This window comes from Carlito syrichta, unplaced genomic scaffold, assembly GCF_000164805.1.
Source record: "Carlito syrichta isolate Samal-C Ts95f unplaced genomic scaffold, Tarsius_syrichta-2.0.1 Scaffold309076, whole genome shotgun sequence".
Taxonomy (NCBI): Eukaryota; Metazoa; Chordata; class Mammalia; order Primates; family Tarsiidae; genus Carlito; species Carlito syrichta.
This window is the reverse complement of record NW_007253172.1, coordinates 231163-244363: the sequence shown is the minus strand read 5'-3', so window position 1 is coordinate 244363 and position 13201 is coordinate 231163. Positions and strand designations below refer to the sequence as shown.

The 13201-nt window shown below is 55.2% G+C and overlaps 1 protein-coding gene across 1 annotated transcript in view; it reads right to left on the bottom strand.

Annotated features, from left to right (window-relative positions):
* Positions 1–4117: 4117 nt before the first annotated feature.
* Positions 4118–13201, bottom strand: part of CSF1 (colony stimulating factor 1) — a 17870-nt gene continuing 8786 nt past the window's right edge. Inside the window, exons 5-9 of the mRNA XM_008066652.2 lie at positions 8780–8927; positions 6614–7638; positions 6006–6058; positions 5625–5682; positions 4118–4791 (exon numbers count right to left, since the gene is read on the bottom strand). Of these exons, the coding sequence (XP_008064843.1) occupies positions 5637–5682; positions 6006–6058; positions 6614–7638; positions 8780–8927 (1272 nt within the window). The 3' untranslated portion in view covers positions 4118–4791; positions 5625–5636. The remainder of the gene's footprint in view (positions 4792–5624; positions 5683–6005; positions 6059–6613; positions 7639–8779; positions 8928–13201) is intronic.

Sequence of the window (13201 nt, the reverse complement as noted above, 5' to 3'; positions counted from 1 at the left end):
TCTTGGCTTTCTCATGCTTTCAGTATTGACCTTTTGGACACACAAAAGAACAGAAGAGGTGCCTGCGCAGGTAATCCAGGGGACACCCCCGAGGTGGCTCTGGGGCTCCCCCTGCTCTGATGCCACCAAGTGTCCACAAAGAGCTTCTGCAATGGGTTGGATTTGCTTTTTTTGACCTTTAAAATACCATGCGTTTAAGGTAGAGGGGTGGGGGAAGACACTTTTTTGTTGTTGTTTTTCCTTCCATTTTTAAAGATGTGTTTTCTAGCATCAAATATAGAGTTTGTGACTAGAAGGCTGAGCCCCACATGAAAGCTCTCGGCTGCTCTTCCCTTAGCTGTCAGCATCACGACGAGGGGGTATGGAGCCAGCCAACCCTCACTTTCTCGGGCAAAAAAGGAAGGTCACAGGCCCAGAGGCCATGTAGGATATGGCCTCTCAGCAAAGGGCCCAGGCAGCAGGAGAGGAGGGACACAGCAGCACAAAGGGACCAAGTGGCAGTTGACGGCCCTGTCAACCGTTGCCCAGGCCTCAGAGCCACGGCCATGGGCAGGCCAGGAAGCGGAGGTCCTCAGAGCCACGGAAACTGATGCCTGGATCTCCTGGTCCCTTCTCTCACCCTGGCTTGCCTGGTCGGAGGCGTGGTATAGGGGTGGCGTGAGACTTGAGGGGTATTGTTGCCGACTGGGTCAGGGAGAAAGACAGGCAAAAGGGAACAGGAGCTGGGTGCCAAGCGGGTGGGGTTGGGGTGCAGCCCAGCCTGGAGCTCCTGACAGGGACCACCTGCTCAGCCCCAGGTGCCCGCCGGCAGCAGAAAAGGAGACTGGGCTGGGGTCAGGGGTGGAGACCCCTCCCCCGACCTCAGGGGCATATCCGTATTTCAAAGGCCCATTTTCAGTCAGAGCTCACCCTGCAGCCTCCCTGCCTCTTCTCTCCCCTCTCCCTCCCACTAGTCACTTCCCTCTTGGGAATGTCAAAGTGCAATTTGCAGAAACCTGGGCGAACAGCACAGCCTAAAGACCAGCTCTGGCTGGCGGCCCCGGCAGTTCTCCCACCCGCTCCACCCTGGGAGTGGAGTCAAGGCCGGGTCAGGAGCAGGTCAGGGCTGAGGGGCTCCCTCAGTCGACTGGTGAGGCCAGCTCAGTGCCGGAAGCTGGGGAGAGGGTGGAGGATGGACGGATGCTCGCTCATGGATGGACGGGGCAGGCTGTTCAGCAGGCAGGTTCAGTGTTCACAGTGCAATGGCTTCCTTCATGAAGGGAGCCTCTGCCCAGCCTCCTGGAGAAGCTCTGGCAGGGGCTGGAGGGAAGGAGGGGCAGAGGCCAGCGCTTGGTCCTCTTGGTGTGTTGGGCAGGCCAGACAGGTCCTGAGGGCAGGGCAGGGCAGGCCTCGCCTCTATGCCTGGCAACCAGCAGGGGGCACTTAGGTGAGCCAAGGGTGTAGACCCCTCTGGGCTGTCTGTGCAGACCAGCAGGCCCAGAGGCCTCCCATTCCCGTCTCTTGGGCTGCACGCCTTTCCAGGAAACCAGGCCGACGCTGTCCCGCCCCACCAGTCTCAGGCTCCTCTCTCCAGAGACAGGTCCCTGCCTGTCCAGATTAAGATCCCTCGGCACCAGGCGGGACTTCTGGGCGCAGGGCTCTTCCACCCTCAGCGCCCACCCGGCTCTCCCACGGGCTGGCAGGTCCCTGGCCCAGGTGCTGGCATGGAGGGGGGTGAGAGGAGGGTGCAGCCCTGAAGGGGAAGATCCTGAGCTGGGCTTGCCAGCCTTCCTCAAGCACATGGGAGCCTCCAGGGCCCACAATAAATAGTGGCAGCGTGGGGGGAGTCCTCTGGCCCTCTCTCAGTCAGCGGAGGGTGTGAGGGTCAAGGTGGAAGAACCCCAGCCTGGCTACTCTGGTCCAGTCCACATTCCAGGAGGGCAGACCACATTCCAGGAGGATGGCTGGGAGGGGTGGTGGCGGATGCCCGTCATGTCTCCTCCCATGGAGACACCGTCCTGTGAGCCCAGCTGCAAGGGAGAGAAGAAAAGACTGGTTAGCTGAATGGGGGGGTGGGGGGGGAGTTGCTGAGGACCCAGGGCAGGGAGGTCTGGCATTCCTGTGGGCTGTTGGTGGGACTGCAGGCAGGACTTCCTCCCATTCCTTCCCTCTCCTTCTCAGCCACCCAGACACCACAGAGGGACAAGGTGGCTTTCCCTGGCACCAGCCCAAGCCTCTGACCAGACTGGCCTCACCTCCTACCTCCTCCTGGGGAACCAGGGACCATGGTGGGAGGTATTGGGGCCTAGTGGAGGTCTGAGAAGCCCTGGGAAAAGGGGCCACTGCTCAAGCAGAGGGTTCTGACATGAGGGAAGGGGGGCACTTGAGTGTCCTTAGACTGCTCCTCAGGCAAGACCATCTTACTGGCCTTGATCCCGAAAACAAAGGCCAATTCTTGCTAATGCTAGCAAAGAAGAAGTTTTTATTTCCACCTCCACCTTCATCAGAGGAAGTCATCACAGATGGTATTCAAGACAGTAGGGCAGAAGTAGCTGAAGAGGAAGGACTTGGGTCAGAGCAGAAAAGTCTAGAGGCTGTCCCGGGACAGGGAAACTCCCACTTTACCATTTGTCATGCTGACCCCTAAGCAATGCGCCTCCCCCCGCATAGGCCCAGAGACTTGCCTCCTGCATCTTCCATGGGAGTCAGGGCCCTGCCCTCTCCCCACCCCGCCCCATCCTTGTCCCCTTGCCCAGCATCCTCAGAACGCTTTGTTCCCAGAGCAGAAATCCCCTGGCCACCATCCAACAGTTTGACTTTAGACCCTATGTGCAGCCTCTTTCTTTAACATCCATTGGCCCTACTGGCAAAGTCCATGGTGGTTGAGGAAGGAGAAGATGGAACCACAGCATCTGGCTCCTAGCCTGTTCCCATGCACTGAAGGGAAGGAAGGGGAACCATAAATGGGACATAAGCCATGCTGGGTACAGCCAGGCTACAGGTCCGGCTCGGGGGAAGGAGGACAAGCGGGTACAGTCCAGCCTGCTGCTCCATCTCCTGGTTGCTCAGGGTTGAGGGACTGCGGTCTGAGTTTTCTGTGGCTCTGAAGTCCTCTCTCAGTCTCTGCCTCTCATTTCTCTCATCAGAGCAGCAGTAGTCCAAGGGGATGGTCCTCCACCTCCCAGAGGCCCCTGGTGCCTGGCTTGGAAACCCGCTGGGCCAAGGGAGGTCTGGTGGTAGCCCTGCTCTGGGTGCCCTCTCCAAGTGAAATCTTGAGGGAAGGAAGAGGAAGGCTTCCGATGGGTCTGACAATAGCCAAGCAGGAAAAGGGGGGAATGGGCAGGACAGGAACAGGGCAGAGAGCCAAGACCTCAGGTGGGGGTGGATACCAATGGGTAGGGAGGCTCAGCCCTGAGCCACTGGTCCCAAGGGGGGAAGGGTCACTCCACAGCCTTGCCAGTGCCCCAGCTGACCCACTCACTTATCTTAGCCCACCCTACTGACAAGGGGGACCTCAGCATTCCAGATGTGTTGTAACTGCTGGCTCTTTTCTAAACGGATTCTCCTGGTTTTGAGCATTTTTGACATCCCCTGTCTCTCTAGGAGGGGCCCAGACCTGCTATTCCACACGTGGGAAAGCCCTAAGGCATTGGCTTGCATGGTAAGAGGTGTGACTAGAAACTTGAACAGGACACCTCAGCTTCTCAAGCAGCCAATCTGCAAGAGGTCAGCTAGTCAGTCAGCCAATCAGTTCACCAATCAACAACTAGACACTTAGGCAGTCACCAGCTAGTCAGTTGGTTAGTCAGAGTCACCCAGCCAGCCACTCAGCCAGTCAGTCAGAGGATATTAGTTGGCTGATTAATTTGGTCAGCCAGAGACTGGTCAGTTAGAGACAGCTGGCCCAGGTCCGTCAGTAAGTCAGCCCTGAAGCTGGTCCGTCAACATTTATTGAGAAATTTTTGGCAAGTGTGGAGCAGCCCTCTCTGTAGTAGAACCTGGGATAGAAAAAGAAATGCAGAAAAAGTGGAAGACGGTCCCTACCCTCAAGGGGCTTACAATCTTCTTAGGGGTATGGAATGTAGTAAGCTTACACATACAATACAAATTTTAAAATACATGAAAACAACATCCACATAAGTGCAAACTGATATAGTATTAACCAGATACAAATGAGCAGAACGGGTATTAAGGGAGCAGCCAGAGGGTCGTGGAGAAATCTGGACAACTTCCTGGTGGGCTGATTGTGGACTTGAAGGGGGAGGGAGGGGGGTGTGGGCCAGCTGGGGTTGGGAAGCCAGGGGCGAGGCATCATTAGAGGCACATCTGTATCAACTGTGTGGTCAAGGGCAACAGAAGACACTCATCAATGTGCTGGAATCCCATGGGGAGAGCCACGAAGGTGGCAGAATTCGGGTTTAAAACTACATAAGTAGTCTCGGGTGATGGGCAGAAACAAACAAGATGGCTTTAACAAGGGTGAATATAAATGCCTGCACTTGGGTTAAAAAAGTTAAGTTGTCCAAGTACAGGCTAGAAAAGGTCTGGCTTGACAGAGGTTTATGGGATATGAAACTAGGGGTTTTAATAGACCACAAGCTCAACATATGACAACAGTGCGATGCGATTGTTAAAAAAAAACTAATACGATCTTAATCTGCACGCATAGAAGAATACTGTCCAGATCAAGGAAGGTAACAGTCCCACTGTACTCTGAGCTGGTCAGAAACATCTGGAGTACTGTGTCCAGGGCTGGGCGCCACATTTTCAGAGGGACATTGACAAACGAGTGTGTCCAGGATGGTGAGGGGTCTGAAAACCACATCATATAAGGAATGTTTGAGGGACTTGGCCACACTTAGCTTAGAGAATTCTCAAAGGGGATATGGATAACTCTCTGGAAATATTGGAGGGCTCTCATGAGGACTGGAGGGCGGACCATTGTGGATGGGGTGGGGAGTCCAATTTTGCTTCCCATGAGGAAGGCCTTTCTCCCAGTGTGATTTGAAAATGGCATGGCCTGTGGCTAGGCAGTGAGCTGGCTTAGAAGCAGGAGTGTGTGATAGGAAGCTGGTTGGCTCTCTGTTGGGGACGTGGAAGGGGTGGCCCTTTTAAGGTGGAGCACTGGGCCAAATGACCTCTGAGAGCCCTTCCAAGACTAAGGGTCTATGTCACCATGTTCCTAAAAGCAGGGAGGCAGACAGGACATTAGCTGGGGAGGGAAGGCCAACCAGGGGAGCAATCTGGCACCCCAGGCGCTATGGGAGGAGCTCGGAAGCCAAGCTAAGAACATAAGGTTTGAAGTGGCTGCAACACCCCCAGAGGGTACAGACCTTATCAGAGCCACATTTGAGGAAGAGGACTTTGGTTGCTCAGGGATCAAAGGCGGCAGCAAGACTAGAAAGCCAACGCAGAGGTAGTAGTGCCTGGCCTCAGCTGAGGTGGAGAGAATGGAGGGTGAGGGGAGACCAGAGGACCCAGAAAGGAGACGTGGCTGGCCCTGTTGGTGCGTGGAAGGGAGGAAGAGAGAGGGGAAGAAGGCAGTGTGTGGGCCTCAGGAGAGCGGGTGTCACTGAGAGGTGAGGGGGATTGGAAAGGGGTCACTCATTTTAAGGGGTGGAGAGAGGTCAAAATTCAAATCTTACCTTAAATTCCCTCTACACTGGCAGTTCCACCTGTGTATCCTCGTTCTGGGTCAGAGGGCTGCAGGTAGAGCACAGGGTTGGCATTAGACCTTAGCAGGAGCAGGGAAGCAAAGGAGTCCCCCAAGCGTACCCCCAATTCCTGCACATCCCCTAGCCCTCTCAGATGGAAAAGACCAGAACTGCCTAACTCTAGGGAAAAATCAGGAAAAAGCTGGTATATTTAGGAAAGAAGAGAGGGCCTTCTTCCTCCTGACCCCAATGGTGTCCTGAGGCTCCACTACTGCAGAGAAAGTGGGAGAAACCCACCCCTCCCCATCTAGAGGGGAAATAGACTCCAGCCCAGGTCCCCAATGTCTTCAGAGCTCCACCCCAAGTTCTCACCTGCCCTCTGGCCGCTCCAAGGGAGAATCCATTGGCTGAGGCTCTTGATGGCTCTGGGGACGGGAAAGAGTAGCTCACTGAGGAGCTGGGAGAGGTGGGGGGACAGTGACCCCAACCCAGACAGGGCTGCCCCCGGAATTAATGAGAGAGTTGCAGGAGTCTCTCCAGCAACCCAGAAGTGGGGCTCAGCCAGAGACCTGGGGGAGAGGCGTGAGGCCTCCCTGCTGATGGTGCCCCTACCCCCCACCCCTCCCCTGAAGGGTGTCTCCCCCAGTCCTCACGCCCCAGGCTCTGCAGAGCTCCCAGTGTCCACCCCGCCCTGATGCACACACTCTCCTCGCCATCTCCCTCCCAACTGGTTGTCATTTTGCTGTCAGCCCAAGGATATCCTCTCCCACTCCTTTCTGCTCGGCCCCCTTCCATTGACCTTATAGCTCGAACCTTCTCAAAGCAACCCTCCGTCACCACCTCCCATCCTCAGTGCACAGTCAGCTCCTAACCCTCCACATCTGAAGAACCAAGCTGAATTCGAGCTGGCTTCCAGCCTGCACCCCTTTCTGGCCCTGCCCTAAGAGATGCCCTCTTCTCCCTCCTGGGGATCTTCTTACCCGCCGCCTCCGTCTGTAGAACAGGAGGCCACCAACGGCCAGTAAGATCAGGACGATGCTGGGCACCAGCAGGCGGAAGGCAAACCCATGGAGCTGGAGGCTGGTGGACTCCTCGGGCCGCCTCTCAGGGCCTGCGTCAGCCAAAGGAACGGAGTTAGAACGGGCCAGGGGCCTGGCCGCCCCCTCACTCGCTTGTCCTCTTTCCAGCTCTGCGGGGCTTCTCCGGTCCCTGGTGCTCCTCCTGCCCTCCAGCTCCCCAAGGGGCAGCACGCTGCCCCAGGAGTGGCTTTTAGGAAGCCTCGGCTGAGCGGAGAGGGTGAAGGGGTTGCTGAGGCCTTGGGGATGCAGCGATGAGGTTCCGGGAGAGCCTGACTCCTGGCGTTCTCTGGGCAAGGCGGATGCACGATCTGTCTCCTCGGGAGTGTGATTCCAGGCATGGCCAACGGGCCTCACAGGGCCCGCCCTGGGCAATGGGGTGCCAGTTACACCTGCCAGCCATTGGCCCTTTGCTGATGCAGGGAGTGAAGGAGATGCTGGGAGGAGGTCGCTGAGTCTGGTGGTCTCCGCCTGGGCGCTGCCCTCTCCTGGCCTGGAGGGGTGATACTCTGTCCCTTGGGGTACAGAACTCGCACTGGCCTCTCCAGAGGCCTCTTCTAGGGCCCAGTTAGTGCCCAGTGCAGAGTCGAGAATGTCCTCCATCCCGGGGATAGGCATCCCAACAGCGGGTCGAGGTTGCGGTGAGCCACCAGCTGCGCTGTCCTTGACACCTGGGGTCTCTGGCGGCTCAAGACTCTTGCAGGTGCTTCTGGGTAGTCGCTGCTTGGCACTGCCCAGGTCCACTGTGTGGAGAGGCTGCTCACTGGGCACGAGGGAACTTCCCTCTGTCCCCTCAGAGTCAGCCCAGGTCAAGCCAGTCATAGGGGCCATGGAGGGGGCGAGGGGCTGGTGAGGGGAGAGAGAGGCCGGGTCACTGCTAGGGGTGGCTTTGGGGTACAGGCAGTTGCAATCAGGCTTGGTCACCACATCTGAAAGAACCACAGAGAGAGGAGAGAGAGTACGGAGAGGAGATCGAGTCACCAGCCTCCAGCACAGCTTTCCCAGAAGGGCTCAGGAGGGGGGTGTAAATCTGGGGGCCCCCCGTCTCCCAGCTCAGCCCTGAGGCTGAGAAGAGAACAGGACGGAGCAGATGCTCATGACACGGAAGACGCCATGGACAGGGTCTCATGGGCAGAGCACAAAGAGCAGGGTTCAGAGGCATACGCTGGGAGCCAGAGAGCGTGGCAGCTGAGGGGAGGCTGAAGGACAGCCCGTGCTGGGGTTCCAGCCACCGGTGAGCAGCAGCCAGGCCAGGAGGGTGAACAGCGGCCTCCCAGACAAACGCAAGACACCTCAAGCCTCAGAGACACCAGTTTCAAGCACAATCAGGAGCCACACAGCTGCAGGCAGGGACAGGCTGGGGCTAGAAAATGACTAAGGCTTGAGGCCTTGGGAGTGAAGCCACGAGACTGGACTTGGCCACTGGCAGGTTGCAGGGCTTCAGCCCTGCCTTGGGGAACAAGGTTGATGGAGGAGGGTACATGTGGCACAGGACGCAGAGACGAGGACACGCAGGGTAAACATGTATGCAGCTGAGCCAGCACTGGGAGTTTGAATGATGCTCAGACTTCAAATCCAGCCTTGTCCCTTCAGGGACACCCAAGGCATCCTGGGGACTTCTGGAGCCAGGGTGTCCTGGTGATTTGCAGCAGGGCTCCTGGAAGAGGGCTCTGACTCCCAGAGGGGCGTCTGCTCTCTCCACGGAACCCCCCATATGTCCAGCCAGCCGCAGAGCCCGTGGGGAAAGCTTTCATATCTACGGGGCTCCTGAGTGGGACTCCCTCTCCGCTTCCTAATCTCACAGACACCAGCGTGATCCTTCTTGATGCTTCCACATGCAGACATATGTGGGTGAGCATGCACACGCATGTCAGAAAAGACATGTGCCCAGGACCAGAGGTACATGAAGCCACATATGTACACGGAACAAGCACGTCCACACACAGCAACACAAGTAGCAGCTTGGCTGCCTCCCCAGGGTCCACCCCCCCAGCTCCGCATCTCACCTCCCAAGCCCCTTCCTGGCCTCCCTCCCCCTGCCACCCACGTGCTGGCCCTTTCGGTGCTTACCTTGGTTGGAGCACTCAGCAAAGCTATTGTTGCAGTTCTTGCTGAAAATATTCCAGTCCTGGTCAAGGAGATTTCTTGTTTCATTAAAGACATTCTTGATCTTCTCCAACAACTGGAGGGGTGTTTCATAGAAAGTTCGGACACAGGCCTGGAAGGAGAGAAAGGCCCCCTTTCGTGAGCAGGACCTTTGGCCCCATGGCTCTATCTCATTTGTCAAAGTCCCTCGGCCTTTCTCACATCTACCTTCTTTTTTAAAAAATTAAAAAAAATTTTTTTTAGAGACAAGGTCTTGCTCTGTCGCCCGGGCTGGAATGCAGTAGCACAATCATGGCTCACCGCAGCCTCAACCTCCTGGGCTCAGGTGATCCTTCCACCTCAGCCTCCTGAGAAACTGGAACTACAGGCCACCAGTCCAGCTACTTTTTTCATATTTTGTAGAGTCGAGGTTTTGCTATGTTGCCCAGGTTGGTCTTCAACTCTTGGGCTCAAGTGATCCTCCTACCTCAGTCTCCCAAAGTGCTGGGATGACAGGCACGAGTCACCGTGCCTGTTCTCTATTTTCTTTTTCCCTTGTGTTCCCCCTGCATCCCCCGGTTTGCAGCAGAATCAGTCCTCAGGTTGTGAGAGATGTCATTTATTCACAGGCCCATTTACCTGGGAATCGTACAAAGAACAAGAGAAGGGTATTTCCTGGCCAAGTAGGACATCGAGTCCAGCTGGGGCACTGGCACTGAACACATTGTTACAAGTGCGGAGAGTCTTTTGAAGAAGCACTGAGTGATCTGATGGTGTACGACAAGGGGAACCAAATGAGGGTCCAGGGAGAAGTTCCCCAAGGAACCAACTAAAAGATGAGAGAGAGTTAACCAGGAAAGGAGGAGGGATTAGAGAGCTGTGCAGGTAGCAAGAACGGACCGTGCAAAGGTTTGGAGGCAGAAAAGAGCATGAAATGTCAAAAGACGAAAAGAAGGCTGGAGTGGCCACAGTACTGCCATCTAGGGGGAGCGTGGCAAGAGATGCCAATGGAGAGAGGTCAGCAAGGGCCAGGTCCTACAGGGTCTTGTGGGCCAAGTCAAGATCGTTTAGTTTTACCCACAGAGCAAAAGGAAGCCATCTGAAGATTGTTGGGAAGGTGGGTAGTGGCACAACAGAACTTGAGTTTTAGAAAAATCATCTTGCTGTGGCGTGGAGAATGGAATAGGACAGCTGCAGGGGATGTGGGTGCTTTGCTGGCATTGATGTGCCTTGGAGGGAGGGCAGAGGATGCTCCAGCTCTGTCTGCTGTGCTGCTCATGGGCCCAGGTTCCCCCCACCCATTAGAGCGCTGAGAAGATTCACCCTCCTGGGTTTCCTCCCATCTCTCCAGTTGCCCCTTCTCAGTCTCCTTACCAACCCCCTCCTCCTCCTGACATCCAATGCCACCAGCACGCCGGACTCAGTCCTGGGCCCACCTCTCCCTTCACACCAGGCCATGCCACACAGGCCCATGTCTTCATGTAGGGCCTACTTGGCGATGACGCATAAATACCAAGTTTTCCCTTAAACTGAGGGACAGAAAAGAACTACAAGCCTTACTAGGCTGTGAAGTCCTTGAAGGGCATCACTGCATCTCCCTGGCTTGTGCACAGTAGGCCCTTAATAAATACTTATCAGGCCGAGGCATGGTGGCTCACGACCGTAATCTCAGCACTTTGGGAGGCTAAGGCGGGAGGATCACTTGAACCCAGGAGTTTGAGACCAGCCTGGACAACATAGTGAGATCTTGTCTCTACAAGAAAATGTTAAAAACTAGCCAAGCATGCTGGCATATGCCTGTAGTCTCAGCTACTCAGGAGGCTGAGGTGGTAGGATCACCTGAGCCCAGGAGGTTGACACTGCAGCAAGCTGTGATCATGCCGCTGTACTCCAGCATGGGCAGCAGAGTGAGACCCGACTCAGAATGAATGAATGAATGAATGTTCACCAGCTAAATGTATGAATGAGAAGGCCTGGGCTCGGTTCCATCACTCACCAGCTAGGTGGCAATAGCCAAATGAAGTATCTGGTTTGGGCTCTATCTGTAGTTTCAAAACAATAGCCCCTGTCAGTCTCCTTCAAGGCTGCTATTAGAATGGCAGGCTGATTCTCTCTGGCCTCTCGCTTCACAGACTTGTCTCCCTCATATGTTACCTCATACTTTACAGAGAAAGCAGGAGCTCTCAGACAGAAGGCCCTGACGCCTACCTGCCTTGGGGGTCCCAAATCCCTCTCACTGTCTTCTCAGGAGACTCCAGCCAGGAGCTAGCCCCTCTAGCTTCAAGTTCCCTCAGCATTCACCTCTGTTCTAAAAGCATCTGCCCAGGCAGGGCGCCATGGCTCAAGCCTGTCATCCCAGCACTTTGGGAGGCTGAGGTGGGAAGATCGCTGTAGCCCAGAAGTTTGAGACAAGTCTAGGCAACATAGCAAGATCTCATCTCTACAAAAAATCAAAAAATTAGTTGAGCATGGTGCTGCACACCTGTAGTACCAGCTACTTGGTAGGCTGAAGCAGAAGGATCACCTGAGTCCTGGAGGTCAAGCTTAGAGTGAGCCATGACAAGACTTCCTTGTCTCTGCTGCCCCACCTCTGTGCAAGTTAGAGTGACCTTTGCTACTGCAATCCAGCTCGAGTGACAGAGTGAGACCCTAACTCAAAAAAATAAAAGAGTGTCAGCCCAAGGGGGCCTGAGGACCTCATAGCACAATCATGATTAGGGAGCATCTTAAAATGCAGGTTCCAGGGCCCACTTGCCGACCCAGTGAATCAGACTCTCCAGGCATGTGTCCTGGGAATATGCATTTTAAACAAACTCCCCAAGTGATTCTTAGGAAATCTCATGATGAAAAACCACAGACTTAACATCTCTCTCTTTTTTTTTGAGTTGAAGTCTCACTCCATCGCCCAGGCTATGGAGTGCAGTGGCACAATCACAGCCACCCCAGAGTCAACCTGCTGAGCTTAGGCAATCCTTCTGCCTCAGCTTTCCAAGTAGCCAGAACTACAGGTGCACCATATCATGCCTGGCTTGCTTTTTAATTTATTACAGAGATGAGGTTTGGCCAAGTTGCGCAGGCTGGTTTCGAACCTATGGGCTCAGGCAATCCTCTTACCTCGGCCTCCCAACGTGCTGGAATTATAGGCTTGAGCCACCGCACCCGGCCAACATCTCTCTTGATCTCATCTCTACAATAAATCAAAAATTAGCTGGGCATGGTAGCGCGCGCCTGTAGTTCCAGCTACTTGGAAGGCTGAGGCAGAAGGATCGCCGGATCCCAGCAGGTCGAGGCTGCGGTGGCCGGGAGCGGCCACTGCACTCCAGTCTGGATGACAGAGTGAGACTCCAACTCAAAAAAATAAAAATAAAAATAAAGTCTTCTCCCTGAACTGCACCCTCCTTCCAGCAACTTCTCTCTTTTTCTATCCCTGTTGAGAGTCAAGTTCCCCTACAGTGGTATCTCCACTTCTTTTCTCTGTTCACCCTGCTCACAGAGTGAACAGGGCACCTGTGACACACTGACAAATCCAGCAGGCAGCATTAGCTCTTACCTTGTGTGACTTCTCACCCCGCCCCCCCATGGGGAGGCCCACCTTTTCCATCTCAGAACCCAGCAACTCTCCTGGTTTTCTCCCACCGTCAGACTGTCCTAGCCAGGACCTCCGTCCTCCCCTTGCCCTCCAAATTTTGGGGTCCCTGGGCCTGTTCTTCTTGTCACAGTGGGCGATGCTATCCAGTCCCGTGGCTTCATGGATGACCCCCTACACCTGCACCTCGTTTATCTGCACATTGTGAGTCTCACGCAAGACTCCGTGCCCAGCTGCCTGCATGCTACCACCACTCAGCCTTCAACAAGCATCTCACGTCATCCCCCGTGCACCTGACTGAGTTCCTGCTCTTCCCTCAACCCTGCTCTGCCCACAGATGGTCCCCATTTCAGCAACATTGAGCTATCCAGGTGCTCAAGACAGAAACCATCCCTGCCTCTGCTTTTCCTGCAGCTCCTCACATCCATCACAGGCACCCTGTCCTGGTGATTCTGCCCTGACCCTGCTGGAACTCACCCACCAGCCTCCACCCTCACTGCACGCTCTGGGCCATGTGGCCAATGTCTCTGGCCTGCATTTACGCTTCCTGCTGGTCTCCTGGTCTCCCACATGAGATCTGGTCACTTGTCTGCTCACGATGTCCTCCCCCGCACTGAAGACAAAAATCCCACACCTCTAAGAACCTGATGATCTGGCTCCTGCCTCTCTCCTCTTCCTTCACTTCCCATGCTTTGGCTGTGCCGAATATGCATATTCCTGTTCACCTTAGGGCTTTGTGCATAGCGTTCCCTGTTCTGGAATGTTCTTCCAAACTTATTGCTTACTTGCCTTTCTTTCTTTCTTTCTTTCTCTCCCTCCCC